This window comes from Brachycentrus maculatus, unplaced genomic scaffold (genome assembly GCF_059751285.1).
Source record: "Brachycentrus maculatus isolate JH-2025_06_01 unplaced genomic scaffold, ASM5975128v1 h1tg000257l, whole genome shotgun sequence".
Classification (NCBI taxonomy): domain Eukaryota; kingdom Metazoa; phylum Arthropoda; class Insecta; order Trichoptera; family Brachycentridae; genus Brachycentrus; species Brachycentrus maculatus.
In genome coordinates, this window is record NW_028281008.1 from 537,608 (window position 1) to 562,636 (window position 25,029).

General features: G+C 33.6%; 2 protein-coding genes across 2 annotated transcripts in view; one reads left to right on the forward strand and one right to left on the reverse strand.

Moving 5' to 3' along the window:
• LOC148306029 (protein unzipped-like) overlaps positions 1-24,450 on the forward strand; it is a 46,743-nt gene extending 22,293 nt beyond the window's left edge. Inside the window, exons 2-3 of the mRNA XM_088265695.1 lie at positions 20,827-21,037; positions 21,130-24,450. Of these exons, the coding sequence (XP_088121821.1) occupies positions 20,842-21,037; positions 21,130-22,385 (1,452 nt within the window). The 5' untranslated portion in view covers positions 20,827-20,841 and the 3' untranslated portion in view covers positions 22,386-24,450. The remainder of the gene's footprint in view (positions 1-20,826; positions 21,038-21,129) is intronic.
• The window catches only part of Miga (mitoguardin), a 149,435-nt gene that overhangs the window by 39,393 nt on the left and 85,013 nt on the right, over positions 1-25,029 (reverse strand). The gene's annotated exons all lie outside the window — the stretch shown is intronic.

Below are 25,029 nucleotides of genomic sequence, written 5' to 3' on the forward strand. Positions count from 1 at the left end.
TGCAAAACTTTACATGCTAATTTAACATATATGCGATATACATAATCTTAATTAGTTAAAAACCAAAAAAAGTCGAAGAAGAAGTTATAACACACTTTTTTCAATTTTATTTGGAAAAAAATGGTTGGTAATAATTGATAACTTGCCAATTCGGTAGGTAACAAAAATGTATTTCACTGAAAAATCATTAAAAAAAACTTACATTACAAAATTAAGCTGTACTTGATAATGATAAATGACGAGAACAGAATGTGAACACTCTCTTTTATCCTCCGTGTCAGTGTAATAAGAAAATAAAAAGAAACGCGCTTTAATCCGTCTTGTCGAACATCAACCCATTTATGGAACCGTTGATTGACGAGCCGACGCTCCTTACAGCGCTCACCGGCAATACGTGGGAATTATGAGGAAGCGTTGAGTGACAACAATTATCAGCCATAATGTAACGAAAATAAATCGCGGTGTTTAACCTAAAATTAAACACTGTTTTAATTGATTAAACACGATATGTAATTTTCACGGCCGCTACTCAGTCGCTTCTCGTAGTATTATGATATATGTTATAACCACACGATTACATAATATTTAGTGTGGACCAGTGTTTCCCAATGTGGCGAGTGCGCCCCACCGGGGGGCAATTTAAATGTCTTGGGGGGCAATGCGCAAATCATTAATATTGCATTGTTGTCGAAATACGCATTTGCAAAATTAGTACCCCACAAAAAAACTCTTTACAGCTCACATCAAACCCAAGGATCGCACTTATTTTCTTTCCAGTAGCGATGCAATCTAATATATCGTGGGTGTACTGACAAGAAACGTTAACTCGAAAATATTAAATACTGACTTTAAGATGCAGATTGCAAGTTTTTATAGTTCTATAAAGTGGCAAAATATACTAAGTAGTTGAAAATGTCATATTAATGTGTTTTTAAAAGTAAATTCAACGTTGAGTTTAATAGCGGCTATTTTATTCACGCTATTAATAACAGGGAAAAGCTTCAAATAACAGGGATTATTAAAACAGGAATTTTAGAGTTAACGTTTTTTGCCAGTATACCCACGTGTGTGCATTTTTTGTTAGAAGTAATTATTTATTTTGAATTGTTGATGTGGGGTGAAGATTGGGAAACACTGGTGTAGACGAATGTAATAATATTATAGTATGCGCGTGCCCACACCAACCGATAAATTATATCCAATATACATAATGTCAACATAATACCTGTCTTCAAGATCACTACACTCGGCCATACAAGGTGAAGGTTTTGGTCGTTCATTCACTGTTAATAATAATATCCACGAATTTTATATTGTTATTTACAGGTCAGGTGTGAAGTGTGACTTTTTGAAATAGTCAAAATGAACTTTGAGACGAACAAGAAAAAAATATTGACAGTAAAAGCAATGAATATTATATTATGTACAAATTTCCCTGTTCCTATATTCTAAACCAAAAATTCGCATCTTATAAAAATGTATTTCTTTAAAACAAAATAAAAAAATCTAAATTTATTGACTACATTGAGCATTTATTGTATTTAAATAAGTGTATATCGCTCACTCCTTTCAACAACGCCATATATATATATAAAAAACTTGATATTTCAAAAATATAATAATATATATAGAAAATAAATATCAAGCCACCTATTGAACTTTTTACTGTGCAACAGATCTTTTTAGGTAAAGCCTAAATGTTTTTTCTCCATTTAAAAAATATTTAGTGTTTTTAAAAAAATAATAAAAAACACCTTTTCTTCAAAATGCAAAAACAACACTTTCTGCCCTGTAGTGTAGCTGGGAAATATTAAGTTAAAAATATGCCGCTTTTGCTGGGATAAAGTACATTTTCTGGGCATTCCGAAAACATGCAAAACTGAAATTTGACGATTTTGGATATATGACGTTGTTGAAAAGAGTGAGCGATATGTACAAATTTCCTTGTTCCTACATTCTAAACCAAAAATTCGCATCTTATAAAAAATGTATTTCTTTAAAACAAAATAGAAAACTTTAAATTTATTGACTGCTATGAACATATGGTATATTGTACTCAAATAAGTACATATGTGCAATTAGTTTTGTCACTGGTTAAAAATGTCCTCGATGGGCGAAACAGCTGTGACGTAGGTAATAAATAAATTCGGTAAAATCAAAAATCGCGTTTTGCTTTATATCGATCATATTATATTAATTAATAGTAATATATAAAATAAAGAAAAAACTGATCAAGACATTTTTTATTGCGGAATTCAGAAGAAAAATTAGTTTTATTTTTCACTATCAATAATGCAATGAAAACAGAATAATTATAGATATTACCACAAAGTGAATGAATCAGTAAATGAAATAATAATTCTTTTTATTATTGAATAACTGATAATATTAATAATAATTGTGTCACTATTTTTATGTAATTAAAATATTTCGCTTATTTCATTTTTATGCTGACACTAACTATACAATGTTACATGTCCATGTATATACCGTTATATATTCATGTGCATAGATTACATAACACCTATAATCAATGTGAAATGAATATTATAATTATTATTCGTATTACGGATGAGATAAAATGACTAATTTATACACGTTCCGTGAAACCGATTATAGAAAAAACATGCAATATAACATTTATTTTTTTGACCTTTGTCTGATAGCAGTATCTTAAGTGTGTAATAAAGTGTCTATGGACCTAATTTTTAAATGATTTACATTATTTTAATCGGGAGGTAGAAAAATATTTTCATGACAAAAATAACATTGATGCAATGCGTTACTCAATTGGAGATAATTATGCCGAACTTCGTGAAATGTGTTACAGTGTTTGCACAGACTACATATTGAGGACGAGAATGAATAATGATCGGAAAATAAAGTATTATTTATAAACTCGGTGTGTGCTATATTGTTGTACGAGAATGTTGTGTTAGTAATGAGAGGTGTGTAGAGCAAGTAAAACTGAACCACGATCACAATCCTTATATAATAATGTTACGTAAGTATTCAACGAGCATCCTACGATATAAATCACGAAACTACAAGCACAAGGGGTCACCAGGATCATTCTTGCATCAGTGGGATGTAATGATCCTAGAGTACATTACACATTAGTGTGATACGTACAGTATGTAGAAGAATATCCTTTAGTTATGTCGAGCGTAGCTCCCACGTATCACATGCATCGTCGGTGAAAAAACTAATGGGCACAGGGCATCGATTCCATTCAGATGTTAACTTCTTAACTATATATTATATGTATTTATATTTTAGGTTAAGTTGATATTTTAAGCGCTTGTCTGCTGGTAGGTTAGTTTTGATAGAGGAGGTAGATATTAAAAATACATCATAAATATCAAGAGCAATTGAAGATAGCTTTTTATTTAATTTATTTTGCAATTGGGGATGTCGAATCCCCGACGCCAGTTTGCAGTCGAGTGTTTATCCGATTACGCCACGGCACTTCTATCCGATAAAAAGAAACAAATACTTATTCATATTTTTTTATCATTGGCTTTCTAACAATACCGATAGTCAGTCGGTTTTAAATTGACTGTTTTAATGAATAAAAGCCTCGAAGTAATGTTAATGTTATCTACACCACGTTGTTAACGCTCTATTTTTTCATTATAATTCCAGATAAGATCTGCATACATAAAGTACAAATTTTTGTTGTTGGTAACCAAAAGTATGTTTTGTTAGAGGAACGAATTCCGCGAAGGAGATGGCATACCGAATTGTTTACTCGGCAAACGAATAGCATTTGCATAAATAAAAGCGGAGAGTTGACAAGGCGAGGACTTCAACTCAACCTCCAAATACAGGTGGCATCGATCGATACACTAAATTCGGTCTGCACATTTTGTTGTTGACATAACGCTTCGGTTGCCACGGCCCGGTAAATATTATTGCGTTCAACAAAATAGATCGCTGCCCTTGGCTGAAAAAAATTCACACCTTTGATTTATGCATCACCTACTTTGTATTTACATAACAACTGTGATTATTAGTAAGTTATTTACTATCTCAAAACGCACGTAGTGGATATTTTTCAGAAATTAATACAGGCACATCTATAAAAAGCATCACGCGTTAGTTAATTTTTTTTTTCAATATAATTTACAAAACAATATTTTAAAACATAACTCGAAGTAAACAGTGAGACCAGCTTGTCATTGCGTTTTTTGTTGATAAGGTGTATTCATGTTTTAAATAATATTAATTTATTCAAAAAACAAGAAATATTTATTCGTAATAATAACTAAACATATCAGGGATAAAACATTAAGTAACCATTTTAAATAATTCTTATTTATTCAAAATTTCATGGAAATTTCCATTATGCCTTATGTAAAATTATCTTCTTAAATTTAAATGAATTTATTAAATACCCCAGGTATTACGTATTTCGACGACCTTTGACCATATTAACTCTAAATAAGTTTTTATACAAAAATTTCGATGTTTTTCGTGAGCCTAAGCGTCTTTATTATTTATAAGTGGCAATCAATGTTTATATTGATATATTATTACTAACTTATACCATGAGTTAGCAAATAGGTAAAAAAATGAAGTATAACATAAGTAACATTGCTGTGTTTTTTGCAAACATCAATTACATATGAAGATAAATATATTAAAATATTATTACAAGGGATCGCTGCCGTAATCTGAAGCGCATAAGATAATAACGGCGTTACACTTCGCCGAGTAGAGATAACCTAACCCCGCACTTGAATATCCAATAGGCTGTAAAAGGAGGGTAAGCCGAGATGTTTTATCTTCGTGTTATTGTTATGGAAGCTTATTATTTTTTAGTGATATTGCGATACATGGCATTCGTGTAAAGATGTTCGGGTGCCGGTTCTCCCTCGTACAAGCGCGGAGTGATATCTCAATTTCGTGTTTGTTCTAAAAACAATAGTAGCCGGCGTCTCGGGTTAGGGATCTGCGCTCTCGCACTAACGTACATCAGCGGATAGTCCAAAGGCGTGCGTCAACTCAATGAGGCTGCTAAATTGATGATTATAATTAAGTGGCACGTATGGCACAAGATAAATAAACCAATCTCCTTCTCATGAACACTTCAGTAAATGGTCCAGATGATTCTAGAAGGTCCAACTCATCGCTGGTGTCGTACTGAAGCGTTCGAATAAATTTCGATTATGGCAGAAACGATCCGAAGAAAATATTCCGATCGACAAGTTAGACCGATAAATGATGAATTTTCTTATCAATATATTATATCTTATTATAATTCACCCATTTAGATCTCCAAAAAGTGAACGAATCAAATAATAAGTTAGTTCCTTTAAATATTTTCAATGCAACACTTTTTAGGAACTTAAATACAAATATTGATTTAAAGGAAATATTAAAAGAAATAACTAATATATGGAGTTGTAAAACTTCAATTTAAGAACGAATAAAAATATATTTCCATATTTATGTTTTTTTCGTAAGTTCCCCATGCGTTAAATTATCTCCGGATATTCAGCACACTGCCAGTCATAATACGCCATGTACACCCATTATTCGAATCATACCCATTTATCTATAAAAACATACAAAAACAAACAGTAAAAAAAACTTCAATGTTGCTAATTTTTTAGTTGCTAAAATTTTGACGTTCTAAAACTCTCGTTAGTAAACCCGATATTTTTGATATTGGATTTTATGCGACCATTTTGATTCAGTTTGTAAACAATATGATGGTTAGACAATAGTACCTACAATTTACTCAAAAGGTACCTAAAAATATTACTATAACATATTTACCATAATATTTTTACCATAATATGAATACTATAATATTTTTAGTCTAAAACCTCTCATTCGCGCGAAAGTAAACCAGAAGTAGGTACACAATCAGACGGTTACAAATGCCTAATGTCGCCATTGTTTCGTCGCATTTAATCAGCTAAAATGGGTCGCCGGCGTATTTTAACAAGTGTAAAAACTAAAATCAAACACACACGTATTTATCGTAGATAATTGCCGTAACGTGAAATAAAAAGACTGTAGCAAATGTTTAAAAATATGTATGCGTCACCCGTAAGTGCAGAAACGAGTTACGATAAATCCTACTGACGCGACGCAAATAGCGGGAAAGTAGTGATGTCATCTTTTGAAAATATAACCTTCTACCATGCAGGAGCATATTGTTGTCACGCATTATATTTTTATTGTAACTTTTGATTTAAAAATAATGTTTGTTATAAAATGCTTCCATGTCGGCTGTCAGTTTTTTGGAGGTCTTTATGACACCAACCGCTTTGTCCAGAGTTTATTAGCTTGTCTAGCAAACGTGTTCGGGTGATATCCACTTCAATTAGGTGATTTCACTATTTTAAAAACTATTTTCATCATAAGCAATTTATTCGGATGTTGTACAATACTTTAGATGAAGGGAACAATTAATAAATTTAACAATTGACTTTGTCCGTTTTTTTGTGAATTTGAAATGTTAGCGTCACAAATGCAGCGAGAGTAGATAATTGGAGATAGTTGCAGTGGCGGTGCTAGAGATGTGAAGAGAAATGGGTATCTCGGAGATTACGATACCGTCTCGTAAGGGAGCAATTAGTGCTGGAGCGTAAAGCACTTTGCCATCTTCTATTGTTGCCATTGTTCGAAACCTCACCGTGAAATTTGCCTCACAATGGAAACCAGTGCCGCGGTACTCGGCGAGGTGTCAAACTCGGACCGCGTCATGTTGTGATGGTCTGGTTGCATGGACACTATTCTGCAATTGTTTGCAGCGCTTATTGTCAAACGTCTTTCAGTACAGACAACAATAAGAACGATCCTAATATTTTCCCCTTTGTATAAGGACACAAAATGAGTTTACTGTTACTCAGTCATAACATACAATGTATGAATATAATATTTTGACATATGCTAGCAATTTTAAGTCTTTAGAGATCATTAAACTATTGTACTGCTTTTTTGTACTCCGGTGAATGGTGTAATAATATTATATCATTGTTTCCCAAAATTTAAACTCGGTCGAGTTTGTATTTAAATAACACTTTTTTGTTTATCTTAGAAGTATGGTAGGTCATGGGTAAACCGATGCACTGGAGCTCTACTTAACAAAGTATAGATAGCAAAAAGGAATCTCCACAATCACGGAGTCCGGGTCATGGGAAGTGCCCTATTTTTATTTTATTTTTGCCATTGTGTTGGTTAAATAAACCATAAAACTGATTGTTAAATTAGGGAGACGGAATTAATTTAAATAAAATTATAAAAGATAAGGTTATATCTTAATGTAACCCTTTTAAATATTTTGCGTGGAATTAAGGGTGAGCAAACCACAACATGGGAAAAATGTCATGTATGTAGGTACATGTATAAAATAAACCTTGGTTCTTAAACTGATGGGATCGTTTTTGAGGTCTGCTTTATTAAAAATAATATTTGAAGTGAAAAAACAAATATTACGGTTAATAAATGAAACATCCCGAGGAATGTTTTTATTGGATGAGAACGAAGCAATAATAAAAAAGATTGAGCAATGAAACCGACAAGAGCAGTGAGTGGTATAAAACCTGTATCAGTTATCAGGGAGAGTTATAAAATGTAGAAGAATTTTGTTGGAAGCTGCGCGGCGCTGGACGTATAATGTAATTGGATAACAATTTCAATCGGTTTATTTCAAGAAAATATTGTATAAGAGCTCAACTTGATCGTACTTGTATGAGGAAGTACATTAATAATTAAACTGTCTAGGAAATATTAGTAAATATTGAAACGCAGTTGTGGCGCTGGCGCTGGTGTATCATTAAATATAATTCAGAAAATAAATAAAATAAAGATAAAGATGAAGAAAATATTATATATTGCACGTGTCGACGAATTAAATTGTAATGGATTCCCATAATTCTTTATGAATTATTAATATATGGGAGTAGCGGAATTTATGGCAAGAGGAGGTTGTAAAATGAAATCGAAGAAGGGAAGTAGAACGAAACGCGACCTGAATTATGAGTAGGGTATTAGCAGTTGGGATTTATTGAATACGCGAAAAATATCCCATTTACATAATAGCATAATCTCCTGGTACGTGACTTCAAAAATAATTACCTAAAAATAAAATAAACCGAAAATTTGAAAACATGGAAATTAGATGTATTTTACAACGGAAATGTCACGCAACATTTCGAGGTTACAAGATATTCAATAAGTATTCGTGGAATTTTGAATGTACCAAACAATTCCACCCTCGGCTGCATGATCTCACCAACCTGAGAGAAAATAGGGGCTCGTTTTCAATTTCCCTTATTTTATATACGCCCCGTTAGACAGTTTTAAACGGGAACGCGATCTGCGTATAATTGCATTTCCTCGAAAGATAATTATAAAATTAACCGAGTCGTGAATAATGCGTCGAAAAGAGAACAATTTCTTAAATGGCAAGAGTCAAATCAGTTTGTATGTAATGCCAATATGCAATACAATGTAAGATGTGGTCTATGGGCTATCTCTTGAATGTCTACTCACCCCACAATTAGATTTCGGTTTTCTGACGTTATGAACATAATATTTCTGGTTGAAAAAATATTGAATAAAGAAATTATCCGCGTACTTCCATATTTTCATTTCAATTTACTAAAATTTTAAACGAACAAAATAACAAATACTGTTTTACGTTATTACCGATGATATATACTATATACTAGATTTAAAGGAATCATAATTGTCTCATAAATGAATTTGTTATTTTCTTCGACCGCGACTCCCAACAAAATGGTGGGGCGTAGGGTAACGCATCACATCGACGCAGTGTTAACTTGATCGGGAATTAAAACAGCGATAATCGATTGATATAAAAAAATGTATTTGAAAATAATAACAACAATAAAAACATGATAACTGATGTGCTTTGGTATCTAAAAACCTTCTAGGAAGTGAGAAGGCGGAGACGCTCTTACCGATTACCAGCACTTCCTCCATAATAATAGGGAGGTCTTAATGACTGCTATCATGTCAGTTAATGGGAGATATGCCATCGTGCTGCGTCCCATTCGACGGAAATGGCATATCGATTGCTGCATTAGTAAACACAAACAGAGAATTTTCCGAGCAATCAAAGAAACACCGAGTACTCAGTACTGAAGGTACAGTACACACTGAAACTCCGAGGGGAGGCATGTTTACAGCGCGCGAGGGTGTTGGCATGGCAACCATAGACTCGGAGACGTTGCCAGGATTTCCAGATTACTTACATAAGATGGAAAGCAAAGAAAACGTATGAATGAATATTGCGGTGTGACGCGAGATGAAAAGAATTTTTCACGGCAATGTCGATTCATTCATAAAACGAAATAATCGCTTTCACCCCAAAATAAGCACTTAAAAATCTTACAAGGATTAAAATGATACTTTCAATGGCGATATTTCGTGCATACAAAAAACACGATGGTATATTTTTTTACTGAGATCAAATGGAAGATGTAACTAATTGGAGTAGAAGTCAATATGCATACACCGCTTAGATCACAATTATGGAAGTAGGTATATTTTAGAGAAATTTGCGAATTAGATCAATAACAATTTTGGGAAACGGAGCGGAGTTTTGGTTTGTTCCGGTCAATTCCAACAGTGTACTAAGAATTCAAAATTAATTTTACCCTTGTGATAACGAGTTATGATCCACTCACGCATATACCTACTATATAATACTTTACCCCTGTATAAGTTTCGGGGAGGAAAATGTTTGTTACCCAGTTTACGTTTTCCCGCTGGAAACAAAATGCCAGCAGCATCCCTCCTCTCCCGGCATCTTGCGGCGTAATGGGATAACATCGGGAGCGGGTCGGTTTATTGTGTGACCTCTGTACCGCGTTCCTCGGCTATATGACGTGTAATAAAGCGGGGAGCGACTGATCCAGGTATATCGGGAGGCCGATCCAGGTGGGGTGCTGCGCTAAAAATGGCTCCCCTAGTCAAGATACCTTTTCGGTTCCTATTTGATTGTATTCAAATGCGTATGTGTTTTTATTTAGTTCCGAGCCGAACTGAAATGCGGTATATCAGAATGTTGGGTTTTTGGATGTTTCCAAGAGAGATGATAATGTTTTGCATAAAATCATTATAATTATATTTGATTTAAGGTATTTTTTCGATGCAATAGTAATATAAATTTATAATTACCCACTCAACTCTAATTATAATTAGAACCCTCCTAGAATACTTAAAAAAGGACTCTGATTCACAAGTAACGTTTAACTTCGTACTAATTGAGCAAACATCGTTAATTTCGAATCATTAAAGGTGACTTCCGAGCATGCGTTCGCCCCAGACAGATAGTTTCCCCTAATTCTCACCCTAGATAAAGGGAAGCTCTAAAAAGATTGGGAAATAATTTCTGGGTTGGGCGTCCGTACGGGAGACTGGTAGGGAAGACTGCACTGGATTATAAAGGGCTTAATCACGCCGAGCTACAGATTTTTTTGTTTCAACTACGGGAGGGTTAAAACAGACAATTGGTGTAATTTGCGAGCACTCGTTATTATTGCAGTTATTCCGGCCTTAAGTGGTTGTTTTTTTAAGGCTGGGGGATGTTTTACGATTACAAAAACTCATCTTTGAGGGTAGATTTCTATTGCTCGTATTGTCCTTTACCGCTGTGTATTTTTTTCTTTTGGTAATAAAGCTAATTGAATTCGTAACATGATTAATCAATTATACAATACACATCTTTTACATTACAATACACTATCTTTATACATTATTATGCCTAATAACATTATAATGGCGCTTTCTATGGCAGATATATTCCCGTAAACAATGCACGTACTCTCGTGGCAAGCCGTCTCATGAATGACAACCCATTATTTCCGATTCCTTTCAAGTAGCGGAGTTACATAAGGTACGAGTACCATTCCTGTAATTGGAGTCTCCCTTAGGCGGTATGCTTCCTTCCTTCCGTTCGATTCTCGACAAAGTCGGTTGGTAACATGTAGGACACATTCTTCGGATACTCAAACTCCCCAAAATTAACAAACCATAAAAAGATCGCGGTTAAACGGATGTTCTCGTATATGGTTAATGGTTATCTAGGTATAAACTTTGATCATAAAATGACTGGATATGATTTTTTACTATACATAACGAAATTTATGACAGATATTATATAGTTTCTTTTATTAAAATGTATAAAAGTATCATATTTGAAGTCGCATTAAGAGTTGGTCAATATTATTATACGATTAGTTTTGATACTGCTAGCTGTGTGATTGTCATTAATAGTTCGTTCGGTATTTTGTTACGCGCACGCACGTGTCGGGTAACAGTAGTAGGTCTACCGAGCGTATAGTCTCGGTACACCTGCCAAGCTAGAGGATATCCGCTAATTACCGGTACGGATTGCTACTCCCGTCATGATCCTAGCTCGAGAACATCCTTAATTGGATATCAATCCGATCGCGGTAAGACAAATCTGATACAGTGTAAAGCAGCGTTAAAGAGCAGAGATAATAAAATACTAAACATATTTTAAAATATTGCGCTTACATGAAAAAAATGGGTACGAATTAATCGAAAATGAAATCATGTAATATATGTACATTAACCATGATATTATGCAAATTGGTTTACATATTTTCATGAAAAATTATATATGTCGCTTTTATAACTGTGTGTGTAACGCTTTTTTATATCAAAATATAGTGCTCCTATACTTTATTTTGTTTATATATATATATATATATATATATATATATATATATATATATATATATATATATATATATATATATATATATATATATATATATATATATATATATATATATATATATATATATATATATATATATATATATATATATATATATATATATATATATATAATTATAAATACAAAATAGTCATACATAAAAAATACATACCAATTTTGGCGTTAGTATCATTTCTCTTGTTTTCCGTCTTAATCCTTATTACTGAGGGTTGTGACCATTGTGAAAGCAGTTAGTACCATAACGGTAGTTTTTTCTACTGTGTAATATTTTTAATGACATTTTTTATCTTGCAAAATATGATCATGTTTTGTTCGTTAACGTGTTCAATTATGCAAAATTCAAAATTAAGAATTCTTTGTATAGGAATGTTTAATGAATATTGACAGATCGTAATGGCAAAGTTCGCGATTACTCGTGTCAGTTGAGTTGTATTATATTCTCTTATTTTCATCTCATAATTCTCTTTGCTCATCTAAATAATCGTGTTGCAACAATTAGTTGACCTGTTACTGTTCCATGTTCGGCCGCCCCTTTCCGGTACAAAATTAGCATAATTGTTGAATTTGTATACATAATACACGAGACCGGACAACAGTGATTTCGTAAAAAAATATTCAAGATCGAGTCATTATGTCTTCCCCGACTTGATTTGAATAATTGGGAAATTCGGGCAGTAAAAGTTGTAAAAAGGCACATTAAATTATTGAGTTCCTATGAGATGGTTATATAATGAGCCGTGTATTATTTCAGAGGTGTAATTTTACGGAGGAATCAAATGAACGTGATCTTACGAATAATTCAAAATATGAAGTCTTTGGAAAATAAAATATTTACGATCTGACTTGAAACCGCCTTGCGATCGAATACGTTTTTTGGTATAAAGTTCATATCATGTTTTATGTTCATACATTAAATTAATATTTAGATAAATTAGAAGCGACGCAAAAGTTCTTCAATTTAAAAAAATCATCTCAGAAATTTAATGACACATAACTGATACGAATGTTGGGTAAATATTCCCAAACCAAAGCCATGGAATGATTTCTATATGATATTCAATTTAGTAAAAAAAAAAATTTTATCATTCAGAAAGGGTAATTTTCGTAAAATATCAATCTAAAATTAAACACTTAATTGAGCGATACATAAAGGGAAATTATTTCGTAATAAAATAGGTTCTTAGTGTTTTTCGAAAGATCATCTTACTTTCTTCACTGATCCCGAGCTGGTAAAATCACTTTACCTACGTTAGTGTTGTAGCTGATTGAAGCGAGAGACGTCTATCAGTTTATTCATCTGGAAACACAGTTTTTTAGTAACTTTCTTTCTTCTTTCGTTTCCGGAAAGTTGATTGGACTTCACTTTATAGAATTTGAACTTCAATTGAAAAAATACGAGTTACCAATGAAACGCTGTTTAATTTAGTTTATAATATCCATTTTGATGTGTGTTTTGTGAAATCGAGTGTTAAAATAGCTGTGACATTACGACGTTATAAATAAAATTATACCACCATTTTGGGCGAAATAAAGGCGCCGGGTAGTCGGTCCTCGCAGTACAATTAATACATTATTCATAATTCGGGGTGCAATCCCCGGCGTGCATTTTCATACACGTACCCCCGCCATTAGGGCTTCTGGGTAGTGAGTGAGCAAGCAGAGAACCGGTCGTGGGAAACACTATTAGCGCAACTAAACATTGTTTAATGGCTCAAGTGGGCGGTTCTTCAAGTGCGATAATGGTTAGAAAACAAAATAAACAAAATGTTTGAACTTAACACGTGTTTGTACACGAGAACACGTGAATAGCAAATGAACATCAAATTTAATAAAATTAAAGATTCAATAATATTTATTTTAAATGTTTTACCTGATAAAAAAATATAATGGAGGCTGTTAAAAGTTATTATTATGATTAGCCTTCATTAATTTCTTACTCACGATAGTATACTTTTTGCGAAGTTTTAGCACTTTATATGACCAGATATTAGTGGGATTCAAGTACTGTTGTGATCCTGTGGTTAGTGTCGCAGATTCTGAGTCAGAGTTTCTAGGTTCGACACAACTTTGCTACAACTAACTATTTTCAAAAAAGTGTTTTGTGAAAAGATGTTTTTTAATCAAAGTTCTAAGTATTAATTTCTTCTACGTTTAAGGTATAAAAAACGTTTTATTTTTCAATGCAAACGATTGCATTAAGGTTGTAAACACATTAAGTTGGGGGCGAGCCATAAAAACGTTTACATAAATTAAGGAAATTGTCTAAATATAAAACTGTTATCCTTAATTAACATAAAGCGATCATATATCTTACTTCAAAACTGCTCGAACGACATCAAAATAATAAATAAGGGAAAAGAAACCCTGCAGCAACTGCCCCGGAAGTAAATGTCATCTAATATTTTTTAATATTTAAATTGTGTACTCATTTCTAGGAAGATGTTATGATAATGTGAATAAGTACAGAAATATTCGAGCAGTTGGCTAATGCGAGTGGAAAATAAAATAAAATACGAGGATGTGAGAATTATTAATGTATTATTTTGTATAAAACGATTTGTTAAAACAAATTAGACTTAATCCTCCAAAAGTGGTTAAAAGAAAAAACGTTTTTTGTTGTTGTCGAAAGGCAATTGGCATGCAATTGCCTTTTGTAATGCAAAAGTTATCTAAAAACATTTCTCGCAACAATTTTAGTAAATTTAGTCCTCTTTATGAACTGCACATTGGTTTAAATTGAATCAAACCTAATAAAATGTAGGAACATAAATATGTTTATTCTTAGAAACTTCTTGACGAATCTTATACATTTTTAATAAATGTTTTACTTAGTAAATACCACTATTTCTTAAAATCTACTATGCCACGTGTTTCGATGCATCCCGCATCATTTTCAAATACCGCATGTTTGAAAGATGCGGAATGCATCGAAACACTTGTCACATTAGATTTTAAGAAATAGTTGGTATTTACTAAGTAAAACATTAATTAAAAATGGATAGATTTTTCCACAAAGTGACTGCCGAATCAATTAATGAGATTATTATTAACACAAAAAAAGAAAAAAATGCAACCTTGTATAACACTCGTGTTATTTATCATCATACCTTATTTTTTGTAGTTTTTGGCATACCTTTCGCAGATGTTTACATTTTCAGTCAGTACAACAATAAATATTGTAGAATCGAAAAAAGTTTGAAAAATTATAAAATTCAAATTATTAAATTTATAACGAGACCGACTGCCAAACAAATGTTTCTTGAACGAACGAAAGAATATAGATAGATCAAATGAAAGAATAGAGAAATGACATTGTTTTTAAAACACGGGATACAGAGTAGCGGTAATTTACTAGATAAATGTTAGTTTAATCTCAACGAGATAGGATACAGTAAGTGAAGATCAATCTAAACTCTACAAGGTCAAATATAGACGGGGTTTCTGAATACGGGTAATGATCAATTACATTTATTTGATTAAATATTAAATTTCGTATTCGTATAAAAGAAATTTTAAAAATACCTACCTACTAAATGTAAATTACTACATACAAAATAGTGAATAGGGTGAAGCTGAATACAGAATAGGATAGGATGTCTAAACCGGGATGATCTATTATCTTTCCATGAAACGTTCATATTTGTGGCTTGAAGATTACCCGAGACTCGCGTCTAGGGACGTCGGGCACATGGTTCCTTGCACGACAAAGTGCGCCGCATTTCAAAGCCTCCTTTTCAGGCGCGGATGGATCCGGCGTGCATTACGGTGATTACACCTCGCGTAACCGCCGCGGATGCGGATGCCTGTCACTGAGGAGGCTATTGTCACCACGTGGGCGGTTAGTGACGGCGTCGCGGCGCGATCAATCAACGCCGGGACGCCGCACTTAGCCGAGCCCTTATTTACAGTCTCGTGACTACGGTACAATCTATATCGTTATAAAAATACATACACATGTCTACGCTTTACAGAAACCGCATGAATGGGATGCGAATGTTGCGCGCATTGTGTTGTTGTGTAAACACGCGATTTCAAAGTCAATCTTTAGCAGGGTGACACGGCCAAACATTGAAAATTTAAGACATCATTTGAATATTTTATACAAAAGAGTAAGGTTTTGTATATTGAATTTACCAAATTTTCGTGTCATGGTATATTCAAATCAAAATTATGATTAAAATTATTTTCATAAAATAAAACTACTAGAAATTGACACATACACTGAAATCTGACGTTCATGAGGATGAAATTTTCAATACTCAAAATTATATTTAAATATAAAATAATGCCATTTTAGATATCTTTTAATTGAAAAACTGAGGTATAAATGTTAAATACGTAATATATTGAACGTTCAAATCTTTGTTCACAAATTTTGGGTTTACCTACCAGTCTGAGACTGATCGTATATCCTGTAAATGCCCAGACTTTCGAACTCAGAATTCTTATTCATCTATTTTATGACATCAATAAGTTAAATTTACGAATTGTTAAACACGTTGATTTGCTGTTTTTTTTCCTCTGGCAATAATCGTTACACTGCAGATAAGCAATGGCGTCACCCTATCTAGCAGTGTCGTGAAAATACGTATAAAAATAGAGAAATTCTTAGCTTTTCATCGTCTAGTCCCAAGTCTGGCATTCTATAAGAGCTCTATGATACTGAGTACAGGGTAACGGTTTTCTTTATAGTTAAGACCGTAACTTTTATGTGAAAACGTAAAATATTCATGCGCCGGTGAACCTAGGATATGAAATATGAAAAGGAAGATATTACGTGAATATATTTTAGGGGTAGAACAGTACTTTGAATATGTAGAACTAGGTAGGCAATATAACAATATGCAAATGATATAAATTATGATGTAAAAAGTGATAAATTGTATAAAATAATCTCAAAATATTTTTAAAATTATGAATATAAAAAAATGTGTACATTTTGAAGTTAGTTAAAATATTAACTTGTTAATATTATTTTTAACGCTAGTTTAAAAAAAAGAGTCCGAATAAAAAATCCCACTCCCATCAACCGGGAAATAAAAACTAAAATCTTATGTATGCAAAAACATTTTTACTATTTTTTTTACAAAAATCTTAGTAATATAACCACTCATCGAGATTTTTGTCTACCGGCTTCAAGACGTACTTGTTAGACTAAGTAAATCACAAGTAATTATGAAGACTTACCAAGTAAAAACCGACACCATTAGGCCGATAATTTTTTTGTCACTCAATTCAAAGCAGACGAGGGAAATTATTGACAGTAAACGTACGCTCTATGAAAACGTTTATAAATACATTTTTAAACTAGATGAACGCATTATATTTTATCGCGGCCAATCGATTTTCTGAGAGAGCTGCATCCATCGCTATTCATTTAGCGTCCGGGGTTCGATATTGACTGATGGATTAAAGTCCAATATGCAGACAGCAGATTTATCTCAATCCAAGTTAATAGTATTGGATGAATAGAATGCATAATAGTTGACTGTCATAAATCTCTCTTTCCATTCAAGGTAAGTGCAGAAGAAAGAAACGCGATCGCATTCATGATTTTACGAATAAAAATTTATCTCTCGAAACCTTTTTATTTTATTTTAGTGTACAAAAGAACAACTTAAACTTAATATAAACTTTATAAATTAATTAACTTTGTTTTCACCACTTTTTTATTAATACAATTTAACCTACCGGTTTCGACAAGAACCTTGTCATCATCAGGGTTTATTTCAATTCAAAAACATTAAAATACTCTCATAAATATTGTTCATTCATTGTTTTTCTATTCACCGAAGAGAAAATATCAAAATAATGTTAATAATCACACTACCAATTAACGTTCATAGACAAAAAAAAACAGTTGTGTAGTGATTGTCCTTACAAAAATACGAATAGGTGGAAACAAGTCAAAAAGCTTATATTATATACGATATACTATATACTCGTTTACAGATTAGGGCTTCTTGTATCCAGTAAGTCTCGTGAAATATTGTATAAAGTTCGTTGAGTGCCTAATCAAGATGCTATTGTTTCATAACTTTAGCGTTATGTATGAAATGTAAAGATTTTATCTGTGATGACTTTACAAAACAGGCAACCGAAAATAGATTGCGCGGAGTAGATTAACACCAGTTGTTCATAGGAAGGAAATGGGATACTCGGCAGAGTGGATGAGTCACCGGCTGGTACTTTGTGTTTGTGCGCTTGAAGGGGGTTGCTCGAGTCGGGGAGGGGCGGGGGTGAACGGCGCCACTGGGTCTATTTCCTCTTGTATTAACTTGTACGTAGACATTTCGTACATGGTAGGAAACAGTGCGACCGAGAATTAAACTACAATCTTAAAATAAAATGTAGATACAAATTCTACTGAAATACTAGGAAAATGTATTCACAAAATGATTGAGACGATGTTTACTGTATAAGATTTCGTACTAAATTACTAATTCTAAATGTAACAATCAAATATAGATTTAGTTCCTGTATATTTTACATCTTTTGACATCTGTAAGTTGTTGAATTATTACATATAATTTTTATAAAAGGGCATTATTTAAGTAAAATAATTGCGATTTAACTTAAAGTTCTTTATCAAAAACTACAACTTGTAATATGATTTATTTTTTAAAATCGTCCAAATAATCTCAATTTTATAGTACGTTACTTGAAGCATTTTATGTTAATTAAGATAAATAATTTATTCACAATCGTTACTGATTGTTATTAATTGTATTTTATCCATAACTTGTTAATTTTTTTTATCTATAAGTCAACAAATTAAAAGAAATAAATCCAATTATGTATGAGGAAAATATTTTTTTTACTCTTATTCCTTTCCTTTTTACGTGTGAATAGTTAAGTTGAATGGTGGTGAAAAATGTGTCGGACGCACCCCACCGCTATCTGTCTCTGGAAATCATCCCATGGAGTAATTGTTATCTCGGCTGAAGCTATTTATCAGCTGCCTCCTGACACCCTGGCACCTTCCCCGCGAGGCCATCCAAGTAATGGAAACCACGCGTGATTAATGGTGTTCCGCTTTCATCGATATTACTTACTTTTATGAATACCTTGTGCTATCCATAGTCATTATACTGCCTTTCCGAGCGATGCAGAAGCAAAGAAAAATATCGCCACAAAAGGCTAAATTAGCATTCTTTAAGTGTGAAACGATCATTTTTAACATCACAAAATACAATAATTAAACGTCACCCAGTTACTTCACTTGTCTTTGATCTGTCTTGAACCAACAATTTTTATCATGCGTATAACGTGTTTTTGACGTTTTTACGATATTTTTTTCATCTCATATTTATCAGACTAAAATAAACGTTTTTCAAATGAACCAAAATATAAATAAAGCGCAAGAAAAAATAATTATTAAAAATGTCTACTTATTGACATTAGAAATAAACGCAACAAAGCGGGATGCGATAACGTTGATTTTAATCGCATGAAATATAAAACAACGGTTATTTAGTAGGAAAAATATGTTAACCGGATAAAGGTAGGATACAAGGAGTGAGGATCGGCCTAATGTAATATTTTTTGTATGGACTGTTCGTACCAATGCCAAATTTTAATAGGATTTGTGAATACGGATAGGAATATGTACTTTATTTATGAACATACTATGTTCTTTATTTTATCTTTCGATGAAGATTTTTTACTATTACTAGTGTAATAGCAGTCTATTTAAGTATAAAGAACTAGAATTAAAATTGGAATTAAGTTTTTTGAACAGCGCCAATGATTATTCACAAAAATGCCGCTTTACATATCAGCTAATTATTTAATATATGTAGCGAAATAAACCTATAATACTTCGCGATTCAATTAATTTCCCACATGAAATGTATGATATGTAAATATTTTGCATCATGTTGAAAAATCTTATCTACGGTAAACCGAAATAAGCGAAATAAGCATCTTGCGATTTTGCTCAGTTGTGCTTTAAGATATTTATGTAAGAACTGAGGGCGAGGGTCGATTACATCATACTATTTCCATGAGAGGATAAGGGGAGCACAAATTGAGATGACATCAGCGTCGTACAGGGTCGTAAAGATGAACAGATTCAATAAAACGTATTATATAAGACAGCATCGGGTTGTGCGCTATTTTGAATTTCAAATTAAGGCTATTCAAATACTATCTTTTGGTTAACTCAAAGCGTTACGAAGCTTTTTTGAGGCCTTGTTTTGACGCGTGTGATGCTACATGTGTATAAATAGCAATCAAATGATTTATCTACATGTCAAAACTCGTTCGTTTTTGTAATGTCCTACGTTATTAGATGAGCCTTCAATACAAATGGGTTTATAATTGATTTATAACGCGAGCGTTCTATTTGACCGAATTGTTAATACATCTCGAAATCAATCATCAAACTTATCTTATGAATTATGTTCCTCGATTCACTATTGTCAGAAAAATGTACGTAAAAAGTCCTGGCATATTTTAAATATTCTAATTTCAGTGGAATCCAGATAATGTTATTTTGAAACATTACTCTTAGTTGCTACATTTCAACGTCGAATAGAAATCAATCAGTGTTTCAATCATCGAGCTATTCCACCATAAAAAGGTGTGACTATTGAAAAACTGAAATTTAGAAACCCATAGGCTATTAAAAGGTCATTAGTGCTTCGGATCTAATTACATATTTAAATTCTAAATGTAAAAAGTGATGGCATTTCTGGATCAACCACACATCACTGAACACTACCGTAATCGAGTTAGATATTAGAGCAACACAAATATGTTCACTTAAAAAAAAAAAATTGTACGCGAAACAACAATTTAAATTTCGATGATTTTAAATTTAAAAATGGTAATTTAGGTTATGCCTCAATGTTTGTTCTATTCAATAATATTAGACATTAATTAAAAATCATGTGTTCATAACATCAATTTAAATCAACGTAAATTTCTCATCAAATACAAGATTTAGTATCTTTTTGGTAGGCGCAATGCCAGTTTTGTTCGAGTAATTTGAATACCTTAAAAGAAATTAAGACGATATATGAAGTTATTAAATAAACGTATTTTTTTAAATCATTTTCTCTTTGTTTTAGTAATCTTCGTGAATCATGGCTGCCACCCTGCTGGTGGGGCTCTCATTAGCTCTGTTGGCATCAACCTCTGTACGCGGCGAGAGCGGAGTGGGCTTGCTGTTCGACAATGATCAGATCATCACGTCTAGTACTCTTCAATGGGTCACGGGAACCGGAGACGTCAAACAGTTGGAGAACGCTGTCCTCGGAGGATATGAACTGATCGACGGGGGTAAGTTGTAACGTTACGTGTACATTTCTTGAAGAAATGCGTCGATTGAGAAATATTGTATAATGTTTCTCTAATTTCCGTTTTTGTTCCAGGCGCAAATTCCGCTAATTCCGAGGACGCACAGAGCAAATCGGTGTACGTGTGCCGAGCGCGGCACAACGGCGTTTGGGTTTCCGGGCAGCTGCGAAGCAAATACCGAGAGTGTATCGTGTCTCTTCATAGTTCCGTGCACAAGTATCCGAAGTTTGAAATCTTACAAAACCTGGAGGGAGGCGCCATGCTGAGTTGGATGCCGTGGGATAAGTTTACGTTTATTCCCAAGGGCGCTGTGGCGGGAGGGCAGGACACGTACCCCAACTTTGTGGCCAGAAAAAAAGTCGTGCAAGAAGATGACGATATGACCGATTCATTAGGATACACTCACTTGATAGGGAAATTCGACCCGAAAGAAGGGTTGGGCAAAATATCCGTTGTCGACGAACAAGATAAAGAAATGGTATTTCTGAAAGGAGAAATTTTGGTAGAAACTGAGCCTATACGATACGAGTTAACCGGGGTAAAGTTCAACAACTACAGAAAACGAGAAATAAAAACTCCCAGGTTGTTGGCAGAAACCATATTGAGGAACGGCGCAGCTTCTGAGCCCATCAATGTTGATTCTGCTTTGGCGTACAATTCCACGTACCGCCTTTATTGGGGACACGGTCACGCCATCTTGACGGGGTTGAACACCACCGTGCGACTGAGCAACGGCACCGTCTTGGAAAATTACACGTGGGGAATCGAATACAAGGAAGAGCGGGAAGACATATTCAAAGTAGAGCGCCTTCTGGAACCGGGTACGGCTTGTAATGTGACTCTCAGCGGCAGTTACACCGAAATGGATATTCCCTACACGGCCACTCTGATAGCATTCTACCCGGAAGGCAATACTACGTCTAGAGTGATTCACGGAAATAAAGTCGAATTTGGAATGAAGGATGTCACTCCCGATTATGGGCCGATCTATTACTTGAGAAACAACTCCCTGGTACCCACCACGACCACAACGACGACCACCACGACCACTACCACGACGACTACGACCGAGGCCCCCATATCTGCGGAGATACCCCCGAACGAAGTCATCCAAGTGAAGAAACTCAACGACCAATCGGCCATCCCCAACAAAGCAGAAAGCCAGGAGAAGATATCCTACGAAGGAGATGCATCTTCTCTCAAGAAGAAGGAAGATCACGTGGTGAAAGCCGGCATCGTGGCCGAATCAGGCTCGGCTTTCCATACTGTGTCCGCCGTTTTAATGCTCTCGGAATTGACACTAGCAGTAATGCAAAGGCTAATGATGTAAATAATGTTAGGGTGCAACTGATAGCACTACCGGAATGTGTAAATGCGATAGTCCATTTGGTATGTGTGCTTGGTAGCCTAAAGAATGTTAATATAAATTAAGGTTGAACGAATGAATACACGCGTGTTTGTCAATTGAAGATTTCCGCAATATACCGTATTCATATTCCGCAGCTTTTTGGGAAAAGTACAATTTGCGGGCGCTTCCGCGTGATCGTAAGGAAATTTGCCGCTACACACCTATAACATATTGCATAGGCGTACCTATTTTATTTTGTAGTTAATATCCCGCCGTGTAAACATTTTCTAAATGTGTGTACATACTATTTAATACTGTAAACTGTATTGATTACAAAACATTGTGGCTTGTCAATCAAATTAATAAAAGTATTTTGCTACGCGGATATCGACATTCCAAATACCCAGAAGGATAATTTTAAATTTCCATTCCAATATGTATAAAATAATACATAATTACTATATGATATGTATATAGCCAGTGTAAATATAACGCTTTAAGCGAAGGTGGCAATTGATCGTATTTGGTGATTGAGAATAGTATTTAGATAAGCACAGAAAACGCACTGAGAACGGGTGACGATCCGGTCGCGATGTGATGTCGGCCGGATAGCGTTACTGGCGCGTACGCGGACGGTAGAATCATCTCTTCTTGCATATTATAGGTGTAAAAATGTTATTTATGAAAATCGTCTATCACTTAATTAAGATTTCAGTATATTCTAAAGGTACAAAATGTAAGATACGAAATGTAAATTATTATTTAGTGCATCTTTATCGCTGTATTGTCGTGTCGACAACGTTTTTGCTCCTCCGTATTGTAGTAGAAGCGTGACGAGCAAAGTTGTTTTCATCAAAGCTAAACACTAAGTAATTACCTCGTGTTTGTCGCTACTTTAGCCGTTTCATGTATTCATAGCACAAAGCAAAAGTCAAGTGACCACAGGTAAGTAGGGTAAGGAAACCAAACTGTCTTCGCCTTCTGGGGGAGGTGGAGCGCTTAAAGGAGCGATTCAACTAATCTACATGCAGATCGCCGCTGTATGCGGGATGAGTTCACTGGAAAAGGAGAATATTTATTTTCTATTAATCACAAATTATATTGAATATTTTACATAATAATAGTTCAGCCTACTTAATCGTGATTGCAAAAAAACCCTTCGTTGCCTAATGTAGTTTTCGATAATTATTTTAGATGTAAAATGATTTCAAATAAATATATATTTATATAATGTCTCGTTCGAATAAAATGTACTGAAAATAGTTTACCCCTCCATACTAGACTAATAAAAAAGTGTATAAGTAGCGGAATGTACTAACTTTTAGGAAAATACTATGTTTTGGCTTGCTGGAAACTAAATTTTTCGCATTCGTACTTGTGTCGTAACCGATCTAAGCTTTCTTCCGACCGTGGGTGGACGTAAAACATTGCGGTTTTAAGCTGTTTCTTTAAAAAGACGTATTTATATTAGATTAAGTTGAGCGTCTTATTTTTTTATGTCGTGTAACGAAGGGTTGGTAAAAATGTGTATTTTTGGAAGTAAGATATGAATATCGTAGCCGACAAGTATGTTCAGACAACTTGTTGAACCACACGTAGGTACGTTATGGTCTTATGTTGCACATATGTATATGTACAAAAGTTCACTAAATTAGATTTTATTTTTATACTGCGACGAGAGTGAGTTGTTTTGGTTGATTTTTGCGTGACCAGTTCCCGGAGAGCCACCGCACGAGGAGGGGAGTCCCGAATGAGTAAAGGGTCGTAAGGCGCTTTCGATGTCTCCCGGCGGGAACTCATAAATAATCAAGATTAATAACTTCGATCGGAACGAACCGTCTGTCGTTTATATTCTTTTCATTTAACAGTTCTTTTTTAACGTTCCTTTGCCTTGTTTAGAGTAAGTTCGATATAAAGATCAATTTATTATTGTTATTGTTTTATGTCTAAAAAAAAACAAATTAAAACTTTGCAAAGCTTACATGTGATGTTTGATGTATTATTATGTTCTCTTTCAAAGTGATAAAATAAAAATGAGTTGAAAATATTACGTTTTATTTCATTTATACCTTTAACTCGTGTTAAAATAATTAGAGAAGATGTATTTTTTTAATGGACGGTATGTCTTAACTTTCATCCATACCCAATGGTGCATAGGACACTGCATCGCATTGATGCAATTTAATATTGATATTTAATTACGCGATGGCCTCCTATTTTTATACATCCCAATATAATCTTCCTCTAACCCTTATCCGCAAATCATGGTTCATAGGGTAAAAACTGCACGCCTCTTAGTACCACCGTATAGCAGTTATCTTGTAATTGGATTCATTGAATAAACAAAAAAAAGAATAAAGGATTAATTTTGAGTACAATATGCGCTATATGATAATGAAAAGGCTTTAAGAAAAATGTAGCTTGTAACTCAATTATAACATATTGTTTATCTATTCGTATTTATTTACATCACAAAATTTTTACTGAAAATTAAAAAAAGTAAAAAATTCAAGGAGTTACGTTCTCTAAATAAAAAATTCAACAAAATACTCAAAAGTTCTAAGAAATGCTTTTATAACATGAAAGAAGGAAACTTGTTTATTACAATTTATAATAGACCTTCCAT